Raw genomic sequence first — 27947 nt, forward strand, 5'->3', positions numbered from 1 at the left:
ACTGGTTTTAACACAGGTTGTAAATGCCAAATATTTAACCATACGTAACAGGATAATTCCACTTGTTCAGTTGGTATACGTGTTTATTCTACGGTCTGAAAAGTAAAGTGCTTTTAATTTCTGTGGGAAAAACAAAATCAAACAGGCCGTGATCCTCTCAAATTCCACAGCTGAGCATCGAACCAGAATGTTTTGTTTGCTTGTTTTTATCTTGTTTGTGTGACTCATCCGTACCTTCTCCACACTGCTCCAGAAAGCCCGGACCTCCTTTGCAATAGAAGAGGCAACCCTCCTGATCTTAGAGTGCTCGTCTCTTTTGGCCTTTTCTTCCTTCTGCCTCAGCTCCTCGTGGTGTCGCATCACCATTCGTACCACCTAATAAAAACAACAGGACACATCATACATGCATAATCAGAAATATACAACACCTAAAACACATTTATTTCCAGATACAGAAACCTCCTTTGATAACGAACTCGACCCACCTTTCTAGCCACCCCTCTCTTCCACCGCCTCTCTTGAGCGAAGTCTCCGGAGAGCCACTGCATCTCCTCACACAGGTAGTCCCAGTGCACTTTGGGTCGCGGCGGCTCCGTCAGGCGGGTGAGACGCTTCGTGGACCAGAAGCCCTCTCGCTTCAGTGACTGGGTCCGGTGCTCGATGTCCGCTTCCTACAGACACACAGCGGCCAAAACCACTCAGTGAATCCTGCCAACGCATTAATGTGCTACAACAGTGCTCCTGTAAGTGTGAGATGGAAGAGGAGGGTGAAAAGAAGAAATGGCACAGGCTAGTTATCTCTTAGTTTGTCTTCAGAAAAGGGAAAGTGTTTCGGGGCATTTTGGATTGAATAACTTAATAATTTACTTTGAAAGGACGAGTATTTTGTTAATACTTTATACCGCATCACCCAGAGAATAACGTTAGCGGAGCTCTGTACTCTAGCGCGAACAAGCCGGCTGATCGACTCACACTTCAACACTCAGTCCATCGTCTGCTTCATTTCAAAAGACCTGCACAGCGTTTTGGATAACAACGGCTTTCCTTGGTGTTAATGTTGCAGCTGAGAAACTGTTTCTGGAGAGACGGTTGATAACAACACAGCAGAGAGCGAATTTACTCCAGAAAACACACACACACACACACACACACACACACACACACAAAATTGAGATCACGATTAATAAAACACTATTACTCACACTCGACATTTTGTAGTTTACATTTTAAAGTGAAATGAAAACTGGCACATTTAGAGCAAAATAAAGCGTCTATATCTAAGCAGAACTTTGTGCTCTAGTAAACAATTTAATCATAAACAAGTCGGTTGTTTGCCGACATTGCTGCTCTGAGGACAGGCCGCAAGACATGACCGTCACACCAGGAGCCTGGAGCTCCGCCCCTTCCTGCAGGAAGAGAGGGCACGGCGAGCACTAAGAGGCGAGTGGTGCAGAAGCGCCACCTTCACCCCCGGTGCCTTTACACATCAATCTAGAGCCCGTCAGGGCGCATCATCACAGAGGAAATACACCCGCCGAGGGCAGCGCCTCGCTGTAAAGGGTGCGCTGGATTTATAACAAGACAAAACGAGTGTGGCATCGCGGAAGGTATGCTCCATAATATTCATTTTATGTCCATTATCCAAATCTATTAATTGCACATTTGCTGATTTCTACTCAGCCATCCAGTATAATCCAGCTGGACGGAAGCAGAGTAAAAACATCAAAGTCAAAAAGGTTTTCAGGGGTTAAATCAGGAATTACAAAGAACCTTCAAAGTTGCAGATAGTGCTTTGAGGGTCCTTCCGTCATCCTCCTTCGCTATCACTCCTTGACTCTCATAGTCAAAGTAGACATTAAATAATGATTAACTGATTCAAAAGTCGATAAAAACGTTGGTCCAAAGTTGCATCTTGATCATATACACCTGGCGTATTAACTAAGAATCAGAGGGTAGTCTAGTAAAGGTCCGAGCGTCTCATCAACTGTTCCTGCTCCAGGAGGTTTCACTCCTCCGTTACAAACCAGGATGTTCTCCTCTCAAAGAGGAGCCTGTTTGAGGCAGCAGGAAAATTCATTTTTGAAAGCACAATTATTCTCAGTAGTGTGAGAAAGTGAAGCGAGAGGCTGAGAAGTGTGTCACACTGGTATCACTTTGTGACACCTCAAACCACCTGTGGAATGTTAAAATAGTTTTCTTATTCACTGCTGCCTCGCTTCAGCAAAGGCAATGTATTGTTTAAACACCGTATCTTAAGGCTCACTCACATGTTTAGCCTGCTCTGCCATGTCTGTGCGGCGCTCTCCACGGGGTCGCTGAGGAGTGACCTGATCCGGCGGGGAAGAGGAGGGGGAACTGTAGCCGCCGACAGTGGTAGGAGAGACAAACTTCCCATGAGGCCCCCGGAGAGGAGAGGACTTGTCCCGCCGTTGGCTGGACCAGTCGCTGGAGGGCGAGGGGCCGGGGTACGAAGAGGAAGTCGAGGGCGAGACGGGAGACGAATTCGCCGTGACCCTGTCCGCTATCCACTGGCGTACCTGAGGGCCGAGGGAGGAAGGTGAGGAGGAAATTACTTCACACATTAGCGAGGTGACGGCAGCAAGATTCACCGAGATAAAAGCCACATGCATGAAAAAGGTTAGAGGGTTACAGGAAGCTAATGCAGACATGCTACAGAATTATCAACAAGCCAGCAGTGACGTTTCTGTCAGCTTTCGTCTCATGCAGGATTAAAGTCAAATAGCTTTTTTAAAGTCAAATTGCTCCCCGTCATCAGCAGTGACAGCGTGCTCGTGAACCTCTGTGGGTGTCTGACAAGCCACCACTCACCTTGAGGAACAGTGTCTGTCTGTCTGTCCTGCTCTGTCCATGCTGTAAAACACACATGGCTTAGCATGCGGCCAACTTCACAGAAATAAAATCACTAAAACAATGCAAACACTGTTCACATGGGTGACATCAACATGGATTTCATGCAGCAGGATGTGTGGAACGCCGCGTTTAGACGAAGACATGCCAGCACACCCGATATGAACGAAACGATGGTGTAATAACAGATTCATCTCTTTTTCCAGGTAGAGGGCTGATTTACAGCTCACAGAAGTATTAAATAAATCTGTCATGCACTGTATCTAAAAGGCAGAATGAGTGGAACTAAAACCACTGACCACTAGAAGTGTTTGTCAGCGTCTGTATCTGCAGAGATTCGGCCTTTTTTCTTCTTATTTTTCTGTGTTCGGGACGTTTCTGGGCGTCAACCTCTATAAAGATCGTCAGCACACATTCCAAGAGGAAGACACGAGCCAAAGAAATGCAAATAAAGCTCGTTCTCTAACGAGTGAATCTGGAGTTGGCTTTCACCCGCCGGCGAGCACCGTAACCCTCGTTGAGTCAGGGCCAACTTTTCATTCATCAAATTGAGCCTTTAAGTCGACGTATCATTATGTTTATAATGAACCTTGTGCATTTGCTTGTATCTGTGTATTTTTCCTTTTAGATCAGTTTTGTCATGCATAATGGAAATGTGTATGAATCTTAAATACTGCAATTGCACTGAAAATTGAGCACCTTTCACTAAATTTCCCTCAGGATGCACAGTGTGAGCTGATAAACTCTCAGTACATCATTCAGATTAGACGGAACAGATGACAAGAAACTGATTTTTACGCTACTCTGCAACTTTATGAATCTTAAACAAAACCTATTTTATAAACTCTCATTAAAATACCTTGTCTGGAGAGCCGGGGGTCATCTCGCCTTCTGTTTTGTCGGCATCCGGTTCCTCGTCGCTGCCTTCCTCTGGACTGCTGATCTGTCCTGAAGTGACCTCCTGCGCCTCGGCTTCTCCCGTCGCCTCGTCCTGCTCCATGTCCTCGCTCTCTTCCTCCTCGTAGAGGGAGTCGCTGATCCCGGTGGACGCCGTGACTGCGCCTTCCCTCTCCACTGATGCCGAGAGCACATAAAGGGCGTTGGGCGTAGTAGCACCTGCAGGGACGACGACATCTACTTCGCTTGAAGTTTTAGTAACAGTTAAGGCCTCGTTGTCAGATCTGCTCGTTGACGCTGTGGGGGAGATGGATGCGGTCTGGTCCAGATGAAGCGAGTCACCACTCAAGACGGGCTGCTGCACCTCGACAGGCGGAGAAGCTTTATTGACGAAGCGCTGCGTCTGATCCTTCTGGCCGCCGAGAGCCACAGACGGACATAAAGAGTCCGAGACAGTTTGGGGAAGGCACTCCTCAGACGCGGTGCCAGACCAAGAGATGTGGGCATTGGCCAGCTCGCCGGCCGCATTCTGTCGCTTGGACACCTTTGCCAAAAGGGAGGGAGGGTGTTTCAGGACGGGAGTCACTCCCGGTTTGAAAAGGAGCAGCTTTGGATTTAAAACACCAGAGGGGCGGGTGGTGCAGAGAGCCTCTGGTTTGGTTTTCGTGGGCACAGCAACATTCTGGATACTCCGTGATGGCGTCTCTGTCAAAGCAGGGGCCACCTTGGTCCCTTCGCGTGACGAACCAGAGGCCTCACGCTTTGTGGCACTTACAACAGTCTGACTGAGAGTGGGCTGAGCAGATGAGCTCGTCCTCGCGTCCTCGCCGGTAACCACCGGGGATATGAAAGATAGCGCTCCAGCTGTCGCTGCCACGTCCTGTTTTGGGTGAATCGTTTGAACTACAGGAGAATCACTCACCTGTGTTCGGTCCGACAGGGCCACACTGACCTGTGGCGTCACTGTTTGTTCTAAAGCGAATGAGTCGGATGCGACAGCGGCTACTCCAAGGAAACAAACCGTTGAGTTGGCCACTTCGACAGCTCGCTCAGCTTCTAATACCAAATGCTGCCCGACAGCAGCTGCTCTCGTGGTTTGTACGGAGAAATTATGGGAATTACTGCTTGCATCGTTCGATACAGGCAAGGGCTGCTGGGAAATAATGACGGTGCCACCTTCGTTAATTGTGTGAATAGATGGTTCGAGGTCCTCTTTGACGGTGTATTCCGAGTGTTCGAGCAGCGCGTTGAATAAGTTCACCTCGTATCCTGGAGAGTGAGGCATCTGTGCGCTGCTACTGGCGCACACCGTCTCCTCTGCAACCTCCTCCACCAGGGTGCAAAACTGGTACACCTCAACACGCTGCGAGTCCAACTCTATGGCCGCATGAACACTTTCCTCGTACAGCTTCGGTTCCCCGGCGGAGAGCTCGGAACTCAATGGAACAATGGCGGCTTCACAGACGCTGCCATCTTCCCGCTGCAGGAGGTAACTCTGATTCAGGTGCATGTTGGTCCAGTCCCCGCTGATGTGAGCCTCCTCTCTGACGACAACGATTTCTTGAGCTTCGGCTGAATGCACAAGCTCGGCAGTCGGTGGCGGCGTCTCCGTGACTTGGTCGGATCGATGAGATGTTTCCGCTTCGACGACCAGGCACGTGTCCAACAGGAGCGGCGAAGCAGAGGGTTTTGAGGAACTCTCCCGTGTGGAGGAGCCCTCTGGCAGCACTGTGAAGTCGGACGAGGAGGCGTCAGTTTGTTCTTCCCTCACGCTACTCTCCAACCGCTCTCCTTCGAGTTGATCGCGGCTCCTCTGGATGTCGCCGTCTCCTCTGCTGGACACCGAGCATCCTTTCTCAGGAGAAGCGAATAATCCAGGAAGTGGTTCTCTTGCTTTTCTGGTCTCAAGTATTTCAGCTGAGGGAGGTTGTCTTTCTTTGAGAGAAGTGTCAACGCGCTCAAACATCTCAACTGATTCCAAGGAGTTTGCTTTTTGTAACTCTCCGGCATCAGTTGAGATCTCTTTGATAATTTTAGGTTTTGACAGGTCAGTTTGTTTAATCTCACTGGTGCCCGATGAGGGTAAAGGGAGCGGAGGTGATTTTGAGTCCTGGTGACCCCCAGCATGCACCGCAGCGCCCGGCGGAGGCACGGCGGAGGGGCCCCTGTCTGACGGCTCCAGAGCCCCGTGTTCTGTGGCGTCTCGGACTCTGAAACCAACACTTGATTGTGGGACAGAAGGAGATGAGGCTGTGAAACGGATTTGAGATTTGGGTTTAAGGAGAATATTTCCGCCTGTGTGCTCTTTTCCACCAAGTTCCACGATTGTTCCAGTCTCTGGTTTATATTCCAACAAGACGGACTGTTTCTCCTTAGTCCCCGTAACAACCACAAGTCCAGCCCCCTCTCTAGGTGGCTGAATCTGGTTTGTCTGACTATTTGAGGGGCTTTTCTCTTTATCAGTTTGTGACCCATATTGCAACTCTTGCACTGTGCTGTCAACCTGTGTATCTGGGGCGAGAGGGGGACAAAGGGGAGCTGGAGCCCTTTGCATCCCAGCAGAGGAACTGCAGTCCTCGATGGGCGCCGGCAAGGATCCCGAAACTCCGACGACGCGATCCTCAGCGTGGACTTCTTCTGAGATGCCGTCCGTGGAGTCGCTGCTGATCGGGAGAGTCTCAGTCTGAGGGGCACTCTCCATGCCGAGGAACGCTGAGTCGTTGCTCTCCGGCGGTGGCACAGTGGACAGATTGGTGAACGGAGGGACCGGGCGGGGGGCAGCTGCGACCGGCTGCGGGGCACGCCGAGGCGACTCCCCAGCCACATTCTGTGCAGCCTGGGGGTCTCCACCCAGCACATCCAGTACAGCCGGAGGGGCACGCTGCCGCACCGCCTCCTCCACAGAGCGTCCTTCCTCTGTGCTGCCCCGGCTACACACTGCACCTGTGTGTGTGTGTGTGTGTGTGTGTGGGGGGGGGGGGTACAGGCTGTTAAAATAGTGTCTGGACAAAGTAAATAAATAAAAAGAAAATAAAAAGAAAGCACAAATAAAAAATATGTCTTCTATTGATAAAGTGGGCCGTTGCTGTTTTTGTTCCTTTTATTAAAGTATAGGGAATTGGTATTCTCCTCACCATCTTAAAAAGGGAAACATAAAAGTCTGCAGGCAAGCCGACATCGAGTGTGTGAGTGTGTGTGCATCAAGCAACAACTTCTCACCTGTCTGTGGTGTGAGACACAGATCTTCTGTGCTTTCTACTTCCAGGATGCTGAAATTAGGGTCCCTTCCACATATTCTGTGGAAGCAGAAACAAATAACTTTATTATGAAAATCAAACATGCACATCTCTCCCCTTCACAATTAAAAACTAATGAAGCGAGCCATTGTGATTGCCATACTACACAGCCATGTGCGTTTCACGATTAAAAAAGGGGGCTAATGCTAGATTTAATTACATTAGACATGCATTTAGTAAACACAAATATCACACTGTGGGGACGACGCCAGGTCACGAGAGCAGCAGCAGCAGCACTCGGATAGCTTCAGCTAGCCAGCTGCTATGACTACAGTTGGTATATTTGGTGTTTTAATGGGCATCCTGCAGCAGTAATAAAAACACACTCAGTGAAGCAGCACTAAGAGGAGCAGCTCCGATAGCTCGCTGCAAGTTTGCATTTTGCTGCAGTCACCCACAGGAAGATGTTAGGAATCCTGCAGCACGCGCTCACAAGCTAAAAGCCGGTGTGATCAAGCGCGCGGGCCTTCCAGTCATTCATTTGTATGCTCTCGTGATATGTAATTAATTGTGTCTGCGTGGACTTGTAGATGATTATCTACCTTTGATAAATTGCATCTTTATTCGGTGGTTACATTGTGCATTGGACCGCGCCACCGTGCACGAGACGAGAAGATGGAAATCGACTTTCCATTCCTCGTCGCGAGAGTGGCAACGTTTAACAATAAATACCACAAAGCTGGGGTAGCTGGGACATATTTACAGCGGTTAAACGTTAACGCACGCTGGTTTGGGCTATAATGTGGTTAGCTGGCTAACGTTAGCTTTCCACACAACAACACACTGCTTGGGTGGCACTGAAGAAAAGGAAAGCCGCCTGCTAACTAGCAAAGGTAGAAGAGTTACTAAGGGTGCGTTCATTTGATGCGCAGGCGTACCATCAGCCCCATGCGCGGTTATGTAACGTTCCAAAGACGCCCGTTTATGCCGACACGTTTGATTAAAGTTACTTCGCCGTCAGACCACAGAAAACACCTGAAAAGTCGCATTAAAAACCCGCTTCTGCATGCAATGGCATACAGAGAGGGAGGGAGGGGGGGGGGGGGGGACAGGGACAAAATCACTCGTGACGTCATTGCGTGGGGTCAAAATCTCGTTTTCATGAAAATAAATACGTTAAAATTATTCCGTTTTAGCCACCAATACATGTATCTTTCCTACTAAGTATACAAAAACAGCAAACAAAATTGTTATAAAGTTCCATATAAATTTTGCAATGATTATACGGGGGATTTAGGGGGGGTCACACGGGCCAACCGGCTGGCCCTTTAGAAGCGACGGTAAGGAAACGATGGCTCAATGACAACGTATTTCGTTTACATTACAATTTGTTCCGTGCTGTAGCTTTTTATTTATATTTTCGGCTTTCGGTTCGAGTGTAGTGCCTACACATTTCAATGAAGTAAATGTAGAAAATACTACCAAGTGAAATGCAGTCCGATTGTGTCCTTCCGTTAGTCCGAGCCCCCCCTTCAATTCCCCCCATTACTTCCTCCTTGCCCCCCTCCCTCTACTAAGGCCGCCATCTTAAGTTCCCACCTACCTGAAATTTCCGAGCGATTTTCTTTTACTAAATTCTCGTTGAAGGAGTCGTCATCCGCGCAAAATCGCACTCAATCCGGAATGCCAGTAATCCAAACTGTCTCCCGGTACCCAACGAGGTACCACTAGGTCTGTGGGAAGAAGTTAAAATACGGACCGGGAGAGACTGGGGTTTCGGCGCAGAATGTAGCGGTCGCGGGGAGGAGACTTTACGCAGCGAAATGGTGGAGAGACCGCTGCTGCTGACAAAGTACAGAAACACGGGAAATCTCGCGAGATCTCGTCAAGCGCGCCACTTGAAATTTCTGATTGTAGTTCATTGTGAGAAGCGAGCTCGATTAAACGATGCAGTTTAATCGGTTTATTTCCACATTTACCTTAATAATATACACATCGCCAGGAATATATTAACATAGTTAAGTTCAGATATAACAATAGGTTTAATATTTTAAACCTTGGGTGCAAATAGATGCTACAAGCAGCGGTGGAGGAAGTTTTATATTATAATCAAAGTACTAGTACCTTTAAAAATACTCTGTTACAAGTAAAAGTCGTGTATTGAAAATGTTAGTTTGTATAAGTATGCAAGTCTTATCAGGAAAGTGTACTTAGATTATTAAAAGTACTTAATGCAGAAAAATGTCTTGTTACTTATATTATTATATAATTAGTCATTCAATTATTATTCATGCATTAATGCTAAAGCAGGATTTTACTGCTGTTGTTGAACTGTTAATTAATAATTATTTCCATTATGGAATAATTTTGTTTGTAAAAATAGTGTGAAATGCCATCACATCATCATTGATCCAGAACCCAAACTGACACCTTCATGTTTGTTTTGTCCAACCTCAAAACTATTTAAAAAATAAAACATTATAGAAGAAAAGACTGAAGTACCTGCTCTTCATATTTGTACTTATGTTTATTATTAGAGTAAATGTATTCTTTTTTAGGATACATTTATGATCAAGGGACCTGGGACATATGAGGTAATAATAAACAAGACTTTACTTACTTTAGATAAAGCCTGGTGAGAAGAAGTCCTTTTTCTGTTCATTCCCTTTAAATGCAGGATTATTAATATGACCGGTGCTTCAGAATATCCTTTTAGGTTTGTTTAAATAATATATATATATAGATGGAAAATGCAAGTGTGTGAAGTAGTTTAGCTGAGATATTCAGTATAGACAGTTAAAAAAAGCCTAAACTTCACTACCTGAACGTAGGTATTTCCTGGTTTTCTTCATCTTTTCTGATTGTAAACTGTATCTTTGCGATTTGTACTATTTGTACTCAGTCAATATCTTAATCCAAGTATTTCTCCATTTTCTGAATGTATACACCAATCTACTCATGAAAATAAAACAGCAGATAAACCAGAAAATAAAAATAGTTGACCCAATATTAACAGAGTCAGAACAAAAGACCCACACAACAGAGTAAACAACAATTCATTTAATAATTAATCTTTGTGGTCTCTAGGGGAGGGGTTTGAAAGGTATAAAATGGTCATATTAAAATAATCGACCCAGTCTTTTCCCTCTCACGATACCCGCTGTCTAGCTGTCTTCTGACACAAGTCCTTATATCTTCTTTCTCCGTTCCTCAGCAGATGTCCCATTAATCCACGTATATAACTTACTTTTTATTGATGAAACAACTCGACAGTTCAAATGTACAAGGCTCCCATAGTCCCAGATGGATATAACACACAACCAATGACACACACACAGGCAAACCTCCCTCTCAGCGTATAATAATAAAGTCGTAGATGAGATCCTTGAAGAGGCTGAATGTTCACGAGCACTAAAAACTGTTTCCTGTGACGCAAGCCTTCCGCATGATTTGAAACAGACTACTACCTGGGGAGAGAGAGTACTGGTTGATACCCGAAACAAATACAAATAACATAACAGTGAATATATTTATTATTATTATAGAAGATAATTAATGTTGAGAATAATAATTACAAAGGCAATTTCTCTAGACTACTATAATCTGGTCCTGCTCATAGTCAAGAGGAGAGTGGGAAACAGTTACAGGAAGCTCTAAAACACTGTGTTCACTCACACAGTTCATCTCATTCATCCTTTGAAAATGAAAAACAAGAACAAGAATGTTGAATCTCATTATCCGTGAAAGCTGAGAGGTTCGGTTTTTGGGTGAAGCGGGAAACTGAGGTGCGACGATCTTCATTAAAATGGTCTCGTCAGTAATCTGTCTTTTCCACGATGACAAAGAAAAGAGACACAAAAGACAGAAAGCACCACTTTGACCGCTGTGTTTGTAAAGACCCTCATCCACAAGACCTAACCAGGGTTGATTCATATCGAGGAAGGCTTCATGATTAATATCCCATGAGTTAACCCGAGCTGAGGATGTTTATTCACAGTGCACATCCCTCTGGAAGTCATGTCCGATCCACCCGGAGAAGGCTCGCTGGAAAAAAAGCACGGATCTGAAAATGGAACCAACAGCCAGAATAACATAAAAAACACACCAAGGATGCACAGAAACCATGTACCTTTAAATTGCACTGATAGAACCATTGCGCATATTCCAAGTCACACTGAGGAGTCTTGCTTTTCCCCTCCCTTCCATCACCTCCAGTCAGTCATGGTTACCCTTGTTTGAGGGGTGCTGGAGCTGGTTTGGTTGTGTAACTGGGAGGGCAGGGTTTAGTAGTCTGCAAGAGGAAAAGGGGGGGCAGGTTGAGAGCAGCACAGTGATCCTGACATTTCCCTTAATCTCCTCCAGTGTTGTCCCTGTACTATCTGGACTCTCCGTCTTTGTGGGCGCTGTACATAGCCAGATCACCCGGCCCTCCGAGTCTACGGGGAGGCGTGGACGACCGGCTGGTGATGGACGGAATGAGCGGAGGCGGTGCCCCCATCGCCAGAGCCCCCACCAAGCCCGAAGGGGTCTTTGCCAGGATGCCGTTGGGCACATGGTGCGGCTGGCCTAGCTGGCCTAGCTGGTTCAGCTGGCCTAGACGGGCGAAGAGGCCCGCGTGGTGGTGCTGGGCAGCGGGAGAGCCTCCGTGGTGGAGCGAGTGGGACAGAAGGCCAGGGTGGAGCTGCTCCAGGTGAGCGGCAGTAGCAGCGTGGGAGGGGCCCGACAGGTGAGCGCCGGGAGGGATGTGCGGGTGCATCCCGAAGTAGCGGGCACGCTCAAAGTCTTCCCTCAGGATCTGGGCGCGCTGCTCCTCGTCGATGAGCCCTCCTCCCGGGTGTCCGAGGTGATGAGGGCGGTCAAAGTGGTGGGCCATGAGGCCGAACTCCTGGCGGGCAGAAGAGGTAGAATTCTGAGGGTGGTGAGGGTTGGATGCAGCCGCCACAGCCGCATGCGCCCTCTCCGCCTCCAGGAGGCGCTGATGCTGGAGCAGTCGGGCCAGATGCGGATCAGTTCGCAGGGCTAAGTGGGGGTCTGCCCGAAGTGCCATCGCCTCCCTGCGATGCTGATGCTGCTGATGAGCCGCCAGCTCCCTCCAGGGGTCCCACGTGAAGCTGTGTGGACCCTGTGATGGTCCTTGTCCTGGACCGTGGTGGAAACGTTCTCCTCCCGGACCCATCATCAAACCTGCAGCGCCTGTGCTCCCCAGATACGCCTCTATAGCCCTGGAGCGGTCCAGCAGGGTGAGATGTTGGTGGGAAGGAGGGTTTGGATTGGTAGGCATGTGGGGAACACCAGGAGTGGGAGTCAGTGATAGAGAGGAAGAGGAAGGGGTACCGGAACGATGGTGGTGAGGATGGCTGTTGGGGCGCTCAAAGCTGTGGTTGGATGCTGGTGGAGGCAGGGTGATGGGGATGTGCTCCGGCTCCTCTTTCCGCTCCTCTTTGACTTTAACCGGCGGGAGAAGCAGCGGAGGCTTGGAGACGGGCGTCTGGGTCCGGTCAGACTTCTTGGCCTGAGACAAAGACATGACGGAGGCAGAAGCCGCGGAGGAAGAAGGGAGGTTCCCGTCTCTTTGGGAGTGCGAGGGTTCGTTGTTGTGGTGGGCGTGTGCCGTCGGGGCCATCGGACGCGGGTAAAGCTCCATCGGAGACGGCGCCGAGCGATTGGTGGGCGGCGGGGTGGTGAGCACAGAGGACGAGGAAGACCGCGGTCTGTCTCTGTCTGCTACTAAAGATGAAGGAGGTCCACGCGACACCGTTTGCTGCGGCCTCTTGTCTCCATCTCTGTCTCTGCTTGAGCTGCGCGTCAGGTCCTCGATCGGCCCGGCGCTGCCCCCCAGGGTGCTGCTGTGGCCGTTAATGTGGGAGACCGGGGTGCTACTGCGGGGCTTGAAGGGAGGGGCGACTGGAGACATTCTCACAGGTTGTCGGCCATACAGCATATTGTCTCTGCAAAACATAAAGGTGCACAACAGTTACAGAATAGAAATCCTCCATACCCACTTTTATATTTTTTTATATATATATATACATATACATATACATACATATATACATATACATATATACATACATACATACACACCACAATTGTATTACACTTGATATAAGATGTGGAGATTTGTTCTATTAAATCTATTTTGTGTGTTTTTGTGGATTTTTTTAGGTTGTTGCATATTTCCTCTTGACAGGTCTCTCTACCTCGCTGGGACATCTGTGGTCACAGGACTGTTTGGGGGATCAGAGGGAGAAATACTTGATTGACACTTGAGATGCCCTGAAAGCCTGCATTGGGTTCTTTAATTAATGACCTCCGGTTCTGGGGAGTGAAGCTGATGCTTCGTGTGTTAAAGCTGCATTCTCTCTAGTGTCCACCAGGGGGCGACTCCTCTGGTTGTATAGAAGTCTATGAGAAAATGACTCTACTTCTCTCTTGATTTATTACCTCAGTAAACATTGTAAACATGAGTTTATGGTCTCAATCTCTAGGTTCAAGTCTTCTTCAATACAGCATGATGTTCATTTAGTACATTATGGTCCATTTAGAGTCACACAGACCATAAAGCAGGGGATGCTTTAGGGCGGAGCTTACTGTGATTGACAGGTCGCTACCAGAGCTGTATACAGCGTCTCTAAGTCCCTCCTCCGCATTCCAGATATGGTAACTTCTGTTCACCAGTTGTAAAAAGTAAAAATGTTGACGGCCATAATTAAAGATGGCGTCCGAGCGAGCCTGTCTTCACCTGTTTGGGGACCTAAATGGACCCCCTTCGGACAAATGTGATGCAGTGCCTTTCGTGAGAGCCTGGATTAAAGCAGGACATGGTCTCGCCTCTTCTTGGATACCAGAAAGGCAACTAGAAGAAACCAAGCCGAGGTCTGCGTGTCGCACACTGCTTATCACCGCATGTCAAGAACAATGACCAAGCTCTCCCTTTAAATATAAAGCCAGTGTTGTAATCATGTCATACCTGTCCTTTTCGTCCTTGATGTGGGGGATGTCTCTCCTCTCCGTGTCCTTCGCTCGGTCCCTCTCGTCCCGCTTGTCCGGCCCTTTAGCCCAGCTGGGCCCGGGAGTGAACCCAGACGGCCCGCCCTGCAGACGGTTCCACGGGTCGTGATGGTTGGGGGTGGACAGGCCTCCGACCACGTTAGCTGGTGAATCTTTAGGGCCAAACACAGATCCTGCTGAAGAAGAGAGACATGTTCTTGGTTAGAGAAAGAAAGAAAGAAAACAGTGTAGAAGTAAAACTTTAAAATGTAATATTTTACAACAGGCTTTGTTGTTAGCATCTATTATTATCCTGGTGAGCAGGATTATTGTTTTAAGAAGTCCAACTGAAAACTTGTTCGTACTGAACAACTTCTGTTTCAACTTCTGGTTAAAAAAAGAAATGTTTTTCAAAACAAGTTCTAAATGATCAAGAGAAATATATTTTGGTCTGCAATCAATAATGTAGACAACAAGGCTTTTAAAGAAAGGCACCGACTCAAATGCCAGAGTTAAAAAAACAATAAAACTATTATACAAATATTTCTGCAGTCTGAAACCTCTTAAAACCCTTTAATTGACAATGTTTTGCATTGGGTTGTTTAATTAATGATCTCTCTACGCTTAGTCGAACACAACAAAACATTATCTTTTACAATTTGTTAGAAATATTTAATCAATGCTTTCATGTTGAACTTTTAGCCCAGAGCAGCTGAACAACTAAACTTGATCAGATTCTTAGTCTTGTTATTAAGTAACAGTTGTTAATAGTATATGGCATATAGTTCGGTAAGATTCTCGTTTGGCTGTTTGTGTTTGAAGACAATATACACCCGATACATTTAAAACACATTTTTAGAGAAAAACAAACAGAAATGCAGACAGAAAAACGAATGTTTTCATTATTGGGACAGAAACCTCAAGAATATACCGTATATATTCCGACATGGCTTAAAGATGTCATGTAGAAGTATTTTTTGAAATGTTAAATTATTAATTTTGTTACAAAATGGCAACTGTTGACATCATTCCTCAATAACCGACAGAGGCTTCCATGATGAAGGTCTGAAACTCAAATGGGATCCAAGCAATTACATTCACATATTTGTTGTATTTTTGAGCATCTGCTAGCTCTACTTTTTGGAGGCTCTTCTCCTTTATCATCTTCATCTTATCTGATCATTTCACAAACAACATGGTCATCTGGAAGTAGTGAAAATGGTGGTTTGTTTCCTGTGTGTTTAATAACAACTTCTCGGAGTCACGAGTAACTTTCTGTCACGCAGGCGCAGAAGTTACATGTTAGTTGCCCGTTGCATGTAATCTTTAGGGTGTGTTCAAGTGCAACTTTTTGGCCCAGACAAAAGCAACATCGCCACTAGTTTCTTTGATGTCCTGACCCTCATAATTCATTGTGTGTTTGTAATATGTTGAATTTGGTGCATATGGCTACGCTCAGGGGTATATTTAGCTCTACCAGCAAATTTTGCCTCCAACACATGTGACTTCTATGATTTATATATTCTTATTTTCATTCTTGTTATTATGACTTTAACCACTCCCCCCCCCAGTTCCTGTTTTCTATACTGCAGTTAGCTTTACAACCCAAACCACATAACAGATTACCGTCTACATGTAAATATACAGTACAAGTAGCTACAATGTGGATCAATCCATTCCCTTTACCAGTACTTCAAAATAACCTCAATCCAATCGTAATCGTCCTTATTTGACCTCTTCACACATTTTAATTTAAGATGTGTACTTCATGCTATTAACGTATGATCTTAATTTGCAAATTACAATATTAATTGTAAGAGTTTTACAACAAAAGAAATATGCATCAACTAGCAGAGCTCCTGCGCATTAAAAGATATGGAGTAAAACAGCATTGCTTTCTGTGCTTCGGCTGTGTTTTGTTCAGACTTAATTGGAGATGTTGATGCAGCAAAGGTGCGACTCGACAAGCTCATCATCCTCGTTCATTAGAGTATGGAGAGCTCCTCCAATCACGGTAAATGTGCCAATTTATGTGTTTTACGTTCCATGCACCCACTCAGACGGATGTGTCGGCAATTATTTAATTTAAAAACATTAAATATTACACTGCGGTGGCGAGAGGACTAATTGTTTTCCGCCCACACACAAAAAGTTTTCATGAATTCAAAATATCACAGTGACGAGTTGTAATTGCAAACCTTAAATACTCTATAACACGAGATGACCTCAAGCATGTCGGTTTACTGGTTTCTGTAATTGTTCCTCCTGTGAGGTGATACTTCCTCGTGCGACTGTACTTTAAGGTTCAGCCGAGGTAAATATGAGGCTTCAGCAGCCAAACAGAGAACAGTCTCTTCTCAGGTTAGTCAGTTTCTAGTACCTAATGGCCGCTTTGTGTTTCCCCAGCCAGCATTTCCTCTGTGAGGAGACGAGATACTTCCTGGTGGGATCACTTAATGGCCAGTATAGAGAGGAGGAATCATTACCACAAATAACGTTGTCTTAAGCTCCAAAACACACCTCCCCCCAGTGGCGCTAACGCTGGGGTGGCTAAACTTTTTACCATAATGCAATATCATCCGGCAAGGCGCTGCAGTGGCCAATCAATTACGTGCAAAGTGGACACCTTATTTCTAACGATTACCTCGGGATCGTCACAATGAAAGAAAAGTAATTCCTGCTGACGGAGTTGAAAATCCTGTCTCATTAAACCATTGTGTTGTGTTTCAGTCACAAGCCTTCAAACTCAGACCTTTGACTCAAACTAGACTCAAGCTACACGTAACCACTTCCTCTCTCAACGTACGTATGATATAATAACGACACATTTTCTATTGATTAATCCATCAACTATTTACCGATTCATCTAAACGATGAATTTTCCTCAAACAAAATCCAGTTAACCATTTCTTTTAAGTTTGTTTTGACAAAGTGTGGCTATTTCATTGTATGATGATGCATAAAACTAAACGAAATATTCGTTACCCTTGAGTATCAAAATATGCTCCCCATATTCTCTCAGTACACGTTTCCTTGTTTGCAATAAAAATCAAAAGCATTTTTCGACGAGGCAGCATAAATCGTCCCGTTACTCACATGCTCAGAAGACCCCAGCAAAGTCTGCAGACTTATGAGGTATATAATATGAGGATCGTATTAAGAAACTTATCCTTTAAGCCTCGTGTTTCTAGAGCAGAGAAGCCGTATTACTGACCCAGTGTTGGGCTGCCAAGTCCTCCAAAGGCACCAGAACCAAGAGCTCCAAGAGGGGTGAAGGGTGGGGATCGTCCATATGGATCTAAAAAGACAAACGCAGGCAAAACAACAGAAAAACTGTGAATACAACCATTCATTTCTACACAGGCTGTAAGCTGTGCTGAAACTTCTGAAATGTCTCCAGTCAGATGGAAGAACATGGATACAGCGGGTTTAGGAAACTCGGTTTCCATTCATCTGTGAAAGGTCAAAGTAAAATGTGGAGCGGGTGAATGGAAGTGACAGGCGTTTGGCTGTGGTGTACAAGTGGCATACAGATGTGCCTTTTGAAGCTGCTTTTACCCAAGTGTGCAGTTGGTGGTAGGAAAGAGGAGTGGGGCGTCGATGGAGAGATGAAAGGAGCGGAGGACGGATTGACTGGCCCTGAGAGAAAGAAAGAGTGTAAGGAGAAGAAGAAGAAGAATATATATTGTCACCGCTCATCGAGCTGCTCACACACACGGTGACTCAACACAGCGACGCTGTGGAGCCTCAGGGATGTCAAAATGTTTAGACAAGCACCTGCAGCTGAGAACAGACTGGGAGGTCTGGTCAGATCATGAGTGGGAGGCATGGCTCCTCCCATGGGCCCCAGTCCTCCGGCTCCAGGAAGACGGGCCAGCAGGTCACTACGGAAGTCCAACTTTTGAGGATCAGCACGCATCAGCTGAAAGAGACGAGCGTTTAAAGGGTTAACCACACGATCCATTTCTCACTGGGGTGATACTACTTATTCTTTAAATACAATTCAATTGAATTTTTCGAAACACATACCTTCACTTTCTTCTGATGGCTCAGAATCATCCAGGCCACATACACGTGCATAGCACACCACTTTCCTGGTTTCTGCGCAGCACAAAGATCACAAGAGGTTTACTGTGTTATACCTTTTTTGCACACAGAGGCAGATGTTCTTCCCGTTTAGCCGCTACGATAAGGTTCAACCACCAGAGTTCAGTATAAGTTTGGGAATATTTAAAACAAAAAACATCGTGAAAAAAAATACATAAGCGAGGACACAAGAAAATCACGGGGGAAAGAACAACCACGCACATTTTAAAACAGGGTGTTTTCTGGCTTCTGAAATATCTAACTGGGTTCAGAGAACAGACCAGTAGCAGTCAGGATTACAAGTGAGATTAGTGCAAAGAGCGAGTGAAGCAGTGAGAAAGTAAAACAGGCTGAAGCTATTGAAGAGCCAAGGGATTCAAAAACATCTGTTTTTGCTTACATTACTGATTTTCAACGATGTCCCAAATGGATCAGTTAGCTACAAGAAAACACAAGTGTTAAAAACACTTTTAATCCACATATCTCACTCTCTGTGAGGAATAGTTTTAGCTCTCTTCACTGCACTGACTAGGCCCATGTCGCAGCACATCCTAGCCTAAACGTTGGTCGTCCACGTCTGTACAGATCTATGCAAACAGAAGAAGAGACACCTGAAGAGCTTCAGGTTGTAGGTAAGCATGTAGTCCTTACCCGCGGGTCTTTGGGCTGCAGGTGGTGAGGCACAACACCAAGTCGGGCGGAAATATCAGGACCGGCTCCCTGAGAGACAAGAGGCTGTCACACACACGCACACACACACACACACACACACAGTACAACACAAGAACCGTAACCTCCTGATAATTTACTTGTACGGTATGAGTCAGAACAAAACATGTATAAAATGGTACAGCGTATGCACAGCTTAACTGACGCTTATAGAACCAGAACAGATTCTAGAATCACTAGTAAGGACAAGAGTTTACAAAGGTAGAGTCATTATGGAGCCTCGTGGGACGCCTGCTGTGAGAGGGTCAGTGCTTAATTACCCTCCAGTGAGAATACCTAACTGTTATCAAACACACTGCATATCATCACTGAATTGTCACCTTATGGCGAGACAATAATTACAGCACATAATGTGACATTTCCCCAGACAATAGGGCGCCTTGTGGCCGCTCAGGATCATCAACATGTACAACATGTTTCTCACCTTTGGCTGAAATGCTCCTTGCAAGGAGCTGAAAGGCCCAGAGGGAGGAATCACGGGCTGGATACTCGGCACTGAGGGCGGCGGGTACTGTGGGAAGAACTACCCAGACACACACGCGCGCGCACACGCACACGCACGCACACGCACACACACACACACACAGCTTAGTGACTACAGAACAGCTGAGCAACTTAATTAAATCCATGTTGATAGTGCACTTTAAATCTACTTAGGTTGAAATGTTTAAGGCCCTAAAACAGCTGAAATGTATTCTCAGCCTCGTCGTTTGTTAATTAATGTCCTAATTTGTAAATTATCATCACAGACATAATCAGTGAGATTATACAAAGTACTCACAGGGTGTCGGTACAGCCCGTCCATTTTGCCTGGATACTTATCAAACTGAAAGACAAAAACAGCGAGAGGGTTAAAACATCTCGTAAACCGAGCACGGTCCACATTCCAGCCACAGCGGAATTTCAAGTACGACACAGATGTTCAGCACAACAAGGGAGAGCATCTCACCAGAGGCGGTGCGGTGGCTGTGGGGTGCAGGAAGGGCGTGAAGTGTTGGTGCGTGTGCGTGTGTTGGTGCTGGTGGTTGTGCTGATGGAACTGGAAGGCCATAGGCAGGATGCTCGGCTGGTTCTGAGACGTCCGGCCCGACGAACCCGGTCCGGAGGAGTTGGATCCCGACTGACCACCGGGAGTGGAGCGGCCCGCGGCTGCTGCGTTGTTTTCAGCCCCCGGGACGCTGCGTCGGCCGTCGCGCTCTTGTGAATTCAAGAAGTGGGAGTTTAAGTTCTGACGCAGTAATTCTTGGTCTACAGCGGCAGAAATAAGGAGAATAAATAAATAGTTAGTTATATTAAATAAAACTTAAAAATAATTTTGCTACATTATTTTACCAGTTGTAGTTAATTTGACAGACACAAGAGTAACACATTTGTCACATTATAAAGTCTCCAAACACAATACAGTGCAAGGAATGTTATACATGCAGTGCTGGCGTGATCAGACCTGTTTATCAATTCACAACTTCCTCAACAACCCAGCCAACCGCCAGAGGAAGTCTGGGTTTGGTTTATTTTAAGTCACATATTAGTCATTGTGTTCCCATGAACAGCTGAACAGTAAAAGCAGAGAAAAGCAGCATTCCTGTCGACTGTACCTGCTGCAGTTGAGTGGCCGGGACCTTGCAGCAGAGGTGGAGGGGGAGGAAGGCCGGGTGAGGATGCGAACAAGGCCCCAGCGCTGGCTCGGGATGGGGGTCGGAGGGGCCCCGAGGATCCCGAGCCCCTGAGGTAGGGCAGCGACACACTGGTGGAGGGAGTCGGGGGACGCATGGAGGATGAGGAAGACGGAACAGATGAAGCCGATGAGGGAGGTTTGACCGGGGTGTTGCTCCTGAGAAACAAGAAAGTATAAATCACAAATCAACGAATTGAGCCAGGAGAGATCGATAGTAAAAAGAAAAACTAAATGTACACACCTGTTGATGTTGTAGATGGAGTGAGATCGTCCTGGCAAAGTGAGGAAGGGTTTGGGTTTGGAGAGTGGTGGGCTGCCGTTGTGGCGGCCGCCGTTGCCGTTGAACGGGCTGGAGCGCGGGACCGTGCCCGAGGTCGTGACCGGGGAAGGCAGGCAGGAGAAGGGGGCAGAAGAGGTAGAAGAAGAAACAGGCTCCGGGAAATGCTGCTCCAGGTTTTTCTCCTGACTTCGCTCCAGACCGGACACTCTCGGGGTCACCATCAACCGCGAGACGCCGCCACAACGGGCCGGGAGAGGCGGGCAGATCTTTCCGATGGATGTGGCCATATTTGAGGGGGCGGGCTCTACGACTAAAGAAGAGAACATCGGTCAGCTTTATGCCTCTCTTGCACATCACAGCAAAGAGTAACACGAGTATGGGTGGGACAATACTGCACATACAGACATCACAAACCCAAAATGTGAAATATTAATTTGTGAATTTCTCGTACCTTTCCTCGTACTGACTGTGAAGACTGGGTCCATGTCATTGTCGGAGGCCTAGATGGGGACACAAAACATAATTTATACTCAAAAAACACATCACTCATCTATTTCTTATACAGATTGCATCAAGCGTGACAGTCGGTTACGCGACCTAACAAATTAATACTTTAATAATAAATTAACTTAGCAATTGTCAGAGGAAATTGAGTTTATCTTGTTGTGTTCCTATTCAAAAACACCATTTTGTTTTACCAAATAACAGCAACAATGTCACATGTTCATTACCTGATAAGAAACTAAAGCCTGGAATAGATCAGATAAGAGGTAAACAGTACACACCTTGTCTCCTGTGTCACTCTCAGTGTCACACTGAAAGAAGACAAACACAGATTTGCATCTATTAGAATATTTCAGACAACGTAAAGTTTTACAGGAGTTTGCAGAAATGCTGCAGAGTTGCAGGAAATGTATACATCAGAACATCAACTTCATTATAATATTGGAAAATAAACTTACAATGTAGCCAGTCTCCAAAGGGTGTCCCTAGGGAAAAAGAAATATATGTAGTACTTTAAATAAGTTTCAAATAAGAAAAATGGACATTTACAGTGATTAAAATGTTAAAAAGTAAAATAAGTTTATATGATAGTATCTTTCCTGGTTGGAAGGGATTTCCCTGTTTCGTGACTGAAAACACCCTCGAGTTATAGGCGGTGTAAACCAGTTTTACTGGCTCATTCATTCCATGGCTGGATATTCAAGTCAGAAATGTAAACATTTAGCTCAACATCGAACAAGACGAAGGTGGATCCAGAGAAAACATTCAGTCACAAGTCCTCGGTTCACCTCTATCTTTCTCCTTTTATTTTTACTCTTGTTCAAACAGCTGCTGGAGTAGCCGTGCGGGGCTCCTTCCTCCGGCTCCGACAGCGGCCCTCCACCGTTCTCCTCCGGCCCTCTCTTCCCCTTGTTCCTCCTGCCCAGCATATCAGTGCGTTGACTGGGCTTCAGAGAGCAGTCCATCTGATAAGGAAAAAATAAATCAGTGTTTACATGTGTAGCAATAGGCATGAATGTGTATGTCTGAGGGCACAGACCATCGGCTGCATGCGGATGAATGTCCTGACGGAGCCCATTTATGCATAGACTCTACTCTGAGTGACGGCAAAAATAGAAACACCAGAATGATCTAATGAAACACAACAGCCTGCATGACGCTTCAGCTGTTTGTGTGTCGATTCAATTATACGGTGCGCTTTGAGACTTTGTACTTGTGTTGTATTAACCCCATTTAAAAAAATATGACAAAATAAGAACTTGGAGCCTAAAAAAACTACTGTAATGTTTAATCAATAACCTGACAAAACACAAAAGGACAGAGGTATTAAGAGTACACTGTGGTGTATTTAGGTTCCCATCTTTCGGATCATTTATCACCTCCACCTTTCTACATCAGGGGTCAGAAGATTAATCTGAGGAGAGAAAGGAAATGCATCTCTGCTACAAAATATGTTTCCTTTCTTTTTGCAGTTTTTCTGGTGAAATACAGGAAAATATTCCCCCGTTTAACACCCAAAATCATTCAAATTACGTCATTAAAAAAAAAAAAGTAAAACCAATCTGTGATGAGAGGTCTCAGTAGGCGATGCTTCGCTTTAAAAGGGTCAAAAACTAAAAAGATTGGAAATCAGTGACTCATGTGAAAAGACGGTTTGAGTACCGAGTGTTTCTTCATCGAATGTTGAGGAGAAACATGGAGAGTCACCCATTAATGAAAGGGGATTCTTCATATGAAATGAAATGTATAGGTGACTTAGATACAAACAAAGAAATATTTGACACATAAAACAAGTGAAATCAGATGAAACATCTGTAAACTACCAGAAGATGCTGCAGCATATATTCCACGACTACTCTGGAGTTTAAAACTAGGAAAGCGTAAAACTGCCACTTATTGTCACGATTCCATTTGGTTGGATCCTTAAAGGTTTGTAAGTTTGTGTTAAAAAACACAGCAGCTAAAATAGAAAGCTGCATCTGGAATGAAGAATAAATCAAACTGAAGTGCAGGTGGCTCAACATGAAGGTTGCAGCTCGTCTGGTTTTTATATGAATTATCTTCTACAGAATAACTGCGGGTGGTCACTGCTGTTAATAAACTCAGACAGGAAGTTAGAAATTCAGGAAAGGAAATTGCAACATTCCATTGTTTTGCTGGTATGTTTACTTTTTGTTATTGGCAGTTTTAGATAGTAACCAGCCGACAATGGTGGCATTCACCGGTTGATTCGACTGTAAAATCAAGTTACCCATTAGAATACTGGAACCGTCTGTGCTGTGCGTGTAAATATGCAGATTTACAACATAATAATTTGGTTTCCTGTCCTGACGCAGAGGTTTAACGCCATCTGACCCACCCATAAAACAGATTAAGGGATTATGTTCTCATCAGATTGCCAATTGTGCCACATGCATACTTTGTATGATGTATTAAAGCTCCAAAATTCAGCGCGTCAACCAACAAAATGCTGATTTTAGAATCCACATGAGATACTCGTTTTGTCTTGATTGACAGCTGAGCCCTGGTCCAGGTACTTAAAAACAACCAAATCTCTGCTTTTGTGTTGAGTAATATACAATTACACTTGTTTAAATAATGTCTTTGTGATCAGTTATTTCTTTCTTAGTCTGAAAAGCCAATTGGCAGCCCATCAACACCTCTCTGAATTAGGACATGAATAATTGAGGCCTCTCCAGAACCCATCAGAGGGAGGCCTCAGGGTTGGCCTGAGTGGATCCTGAGTGGATCGCTCTCTCCAAGCAAGAAATAGTGTCAAGAGTTGAGTAGTTCAATCTGAAGCCTTTTCACAGCTTCAGCTGGAGGGAGGAAGGCAATGATTAAAAGTAGTCAATCAATTATAGAAATCAATTAAGAGGATTGTGCCAAATGATTGGCACACTTCATTAAAGAGAGATTAGGAAAAAACAAATAGGTGCCGTTTTGTGAGTGACAGCTGGGTGTAAACATGTGGAAATGTAGATATTTACCTCCAGTGCCTCCAAGCTGACAAAGCTCGCAATAGCGAAGCCATCGATGATGTCTTCCTCGCAGGACACCGACATCTCTCTCTTCCTCCGGCGTGGAGGCCTGTGTCTCCCGAAACCGGGCCGGCATTCTCTCCCACCGGGACCCAGCACGTTGTTCGTCCCACGATCCTCCCGATCGGAGCCCGAGGACAGGGATGTGGCCCCCCGCTGCTGCTCGGACAGGTCCACTCTCCTCCTCCTCCGACGGTCCCTGTCGCGCTGTGAACGGGACCGTCGGCTCTGCCGGAATCCAGTGCTTCGGCTCGGGCCCTCCATGTCTCAAACAACACCTTCTCCTTTTTGTAAGCTCCAGTGAGAAACCAAAAAGGCAAATAAAAACACCACCACCACACAGAGGCCCTGTTAAAATGGCGTTAATGGAAACGAGTGGCTATTATTTACCGTCCTTTGACAACACTCTATCGGCACCAGTAGTGCCTCTCTTTCGGCGGAATTTTAGTGTCATTTCCAATGAATCTGAACGCAAACTTCAGCTCCACGTGGAGGATTTTAAAAAAACATCCACGAGACACACACTTAACTTAAATGTCAGGACATAGCGGACTGTGTCAAGAAGAAGGCTAACAGTAGCTATAGCTAGCAAGAAATTTAAGTTATACGCATGTAAACAAAAATAAAAAAGACAAGCCTTAGTTGTGCTATGGACGAAGCAGGTTAAATCGGCTCTAGATAAATTTCTTGATTGCTCAATACAACTCTTGCGCGTTGAATTTACTAAATTTTCTGCACACGCTGACACATTTATTAGCAAAAATGATACGGTTAGCTGGTTTAGCTAGTTAGCAAGGCCAATAACCCAGATATCAGACGTTAAACACACCGGTGGCCGTGACATTATTTACGTATTCATGTGAAATGTTATTATTGACAACGACTGTGATTTACTCCTAAGTCAAACAGGAAGTAAAAATTAGCTGTCTTGTTGAGTTTAAGTAATGCTAACGTTAGGTCAGTGTTGATTCCACCCAATTAGCTTTTAGCTCATTTAGTTAGCATGTTAGCTAACTCGATACGTTACAATATATATTCAGCCAGCGGACCTTTAAGAATACAACTATATTCTTAAAACGCGTCTGGAAAGAAGCATGACAAGCCGGACAGTTTACTGTGAAGCTAACTAATATTCCGCAGCCAAGAGAATATAAAAATGTTTTCTCCTGCCGAAAATGTTGATGGCCGATAGTAATGGTTGAATTCACATCAAAAGAAAGACGTAACGTTAGCTTCTTTGACTAGCTAGCGTTAGCCGATTCCAGCTGTTAGCCACAAGCAACCTTTCAATTGTTTTTTAAAGGAAGCAGGAAGAAAACGTTTTTCTTTACACGCAACTCTTCTTTCGTTCCACCTCCATCATAAAGGAGAAGAAAAAAAAAATCAAGGCCCAAATATCAAAGCCTCGGTGTCGATTTCCATAAACGAGGGTGTCGGCCAAGCCCCCGTCGGGCTGGGCAGCTCCTTCATGCAGCAGCCTTCGCTGTGTAATCCAATGTTTAGGATTAAGTTGGGGGGACCTCTCGCCGACGTTTCCGTTCAAAAGATGTCTTAATTCTCACTAAATCCAGAGCACACACACGGATGGAGGGAGAGCTGCTGCCCCGTCACAAGTTTCCACTGAATTGGAAATTTATCGTGAAAATCATCCGAGAGACACAACCCTAGTCAGTCCGAGCAGTGCATTGTGTGCGCCACTCTTCTTCACCCGGTCATCAGACGGGCTCCTCGGCAGCTCTGCTTCTGCGTACTGCCGCCATGTGGAGAAGGTCTGTGGAGCTATAAGTATTTTTTTATTATTATTAAGGTATTTTTTTATTGTTTTTTTATTGTGCACATTGTATCATAGGTCCGAAAAGAGGAGAAAAAATATGAATATCTGGAGGACATTTTTATATGATGTAATGCTAAAAATAAATGCTGCATATCATACAACATAAAGATAAGATCAGATAAGATCAGATAAAATCAGATAAAATAAAATATTCCTTGATTAGTCCCGCAGCAGGATTACAGCAGCAAAGTGGATAGTGACCCATAAGCATAGTCAAACATCCATAAAATAAAATTAAAAAACACAAATTAATGACAGATAAACTGCTAATATTTTCATGCCGTCAGCTTCCGTATATTCAACAAAGGTTTAAAAAAATTCTACCAAGTATGACATTTCATAGTAGATCCTCTGACAGTATCTCTGATCTACTCCAGTGTAGAATACATGACTTCCCTCATCCAGGGACGACTTGTTGGTCTTTCAATCTAAACAATATCAGTCTCTGTCCTCACCAGCAGAGAGAACAGAATGCCAACAAAAAGATTTCCCTCAAAAAAATCCTGGAGAAGGTCTCAAACATGGTTTGCCAAAATATGTAAAGAACCCAGACCAACACTTTTAGGATGAAATGGAGACAGTCAAAGTTTGTGTGTGGAGACAAAGAAACACAGAACAAGACAGAAACAAATAGAAAACATGACAAAATGTACAAGAGTCAGTATGATCCGATGTTCTTTTATTAAAAATAAAACGTCCTACTTATTTGCATTTTAAAGAAGCAGTCTGGTGTTAAGTATTCCACGTTTTTCTTACTGTCAACAAATCCCAGTATAGAAGAACCTGGGCCCCAGTTATCACTTTGTGCATCCTCTATTCCTTTCCTCACCTCCTTTCCTTACATCTTAGTCCCACCCACGGGAGATGTGAGCGGACGAGACGAGGAAGAGACGCGAGGAGAGAGTAGTCGAGGCAACAGGCATTCAACAAAATGAGACATTCAGCGATGGAGATTAAATAAGATGTGTGGCACGGCTGCATCATCTGTCCATTGTTCAACTTCCGCGAAGGACACATCTGTGCATCCTCGCTCATAGCTCCTCTAGCAAGCCTCCTCTCTCCTCAAGATGCATTCTAGGAATTGGGATGGAGCACTGAGATTGATTTCCGGGTCACAAGGAGACACAAAATCGGGAAATGAGAACAGTCAAATGTGTTTTATGTCTACCAATACTTTCAGACTTCCTACTCTTCTTTAAACTTAAATCTTTCAAATCTGGTCACAAATGGATAGTTTCATTTTTAATAAAAAGGCTCAGTTACTTCCTAAATCTGCTGGCCACTGTAGTTTTACACAAACATCACTCAAACAGGATGAAATAGTGCATTTGTTGGGGACTATTTTCAGCAGCGGATTAATCCACCTTTAGTGTTCCAGTGAGTATATGTAGCAGCAGGATGGTGTATGTGTGATTGAGTCAGAATAAACTACAGTGTGTGTGTTTATGGTGATGAAGGAACAACAGTGAGGCTCATCAATGTGTTTTTAATGGAGCTCTATGGCTCAGAGGAAGAATAAATGTCAAGCTTTGATATACAAACAATACTTTTTCGCAGATAAATTCATTGTTGGAATTTGCTGAGAAGAAAAATATAGAATATCATCATCCTGGACCGGAGGAGCAGAGAGGAGAAGCTCTGCTCCTGGAGGAGGAGGAGACGCTGCTGCTGCCAGGAGCTGAGCTCTCCTCCTCCCTCCGGAGCTCCGACTGCAGTTCCTCACAGTAACTTTAAGGTGGTCATTGTCCGGTGGACCTCCTGGAGGACAGAAGAGCGTGCAGCAGAATGCCTGAAGCCACAGAGACGT

General features: G+C 45.3%; 3 protein-coding genes across 11 annotated transcripts in view; all 3 read right to left on the minus strand.

Moving 5' to 3' along the window:
• The window catches only part of srcap (Snf2-related CREBBP activator protein), a 31570-nt gene extending 22734 nt beyond the window's left edge, over nt 1-8836 (minus strand). For 3 of the 4 annotated variants that reach the window (XM_031843041.1, XM_031843039.1, XM_031843042.1), the window contains exons 1-7: nt 8605-8836; nt 6985-7061; nt 3728-6708; nt 2830-2871; nt 2268-2537; nt 486-671; nt 235-375 (exon numbers count right to left, since the gene is read on the minus strand). In XM_031843041.1, coding sequence (XP_031698901.1) covers nt 235-375; nt 486-671; nt 2268-2537; nt 2830-2871; nt 3728-6466 — 3378 coding nt within the window. In that variant the 5' untranslated portion in view covers nt 6467-6708; nt 6985-7061; nt 8605-8836. The remainder of the gene's footprint in view (nt 1-234; nt 376-485; nt 672-2267; nt 2538-2829; nt 2872-3727; nt 6709-6984; nt 7062-8604) is intronic. The other variant, XM_031843040.1, reaches the window with a different exon arrangement.
• Nucleotides 8837-10046: 1210 nt separating this feature from the next.
• Nucleotides 10047-26011, minus strand: fbrs (fibrosin). Of its 6 annotated transcripts, none has more exons than XM_031843700.1 (18): nt 24256-26011; nt 22054-22230; nt 21724-21750; nt 21547-21576; nt 21213-21261; nt 20723-21071; nt 20402-20637; nt 19756-20054; nt 19588-19632; nt 19231-19329; nt 18729-18797; nt 18478-18516; nt 18021-18092; nt 17769-17913; nt 17550-17630; nt 17206-17289; nt 13972-14188; nt 10047-12949 (listed from the first exon to the last, which is right to left on the minus strand). In XM_031843700.1, the coding sequence occupies exons 1-18, from the start codon at nt 24568-24570 to the stop codon at nt 11377-11379; spliced, it is 3906 nt and encodes a 1301-aa protein (XP_031699560.1). In that variant the 5' UTR covers nt 24571-26011; the 3' UTR covers nt 10047-11376. The 6 variants fall into 6 exon arrangements, with proteins under 6 accessions (XP_031699560.1, XP_031699559.1, XP_031699558.1 ...); XM_031843699.1 differs by having other exon boundaries at nt 13972-14185; nt 18729-18812; XM_031843698.1 differs by having other exon boundaries at nt 18729-18812.
• Nucleotides 26012-27798: 1787 nt separating this feature from the next.
• Nucleotides 27799-27947, minus strand: part of mrm1 (mitochondrial rRNA methyltransferase 1 homolog (S. cerevisiae)) — a 1521-nt gene continuing 1372 nt past the window's right edge. Inside the window, exon 1 of the mRNA XM_031843934.1 lies at nt 27799-27947. This exon is cut by the window's right edge and continues 1372 nt beyond it. Coding sequence (XP_031699794.1) covers nt 27880-27947 — 68 coding nt within the window. The 3' untranslated portion in view covers nt 27799-27879.

This window comes from Anarrhichthys ocellatus, unplaced genomic scaffold, assembly GCF_004355925.1.
Source record: "Anarrhichthys ocellatus isolate YVR2014 unplaced genomic scaffold, GSC_Weel_1.0 scaffold4, whole genome shotgun sequence".
In the NCBI taxonomy this organism is placed as follows: domain Eukaryota; kingdom Metazoa; phylum Chordata; class Actinopteri; order Perciformes; family Anarhichadidae; genus Anarrhichthys; species Anarrhichthys ocellatus.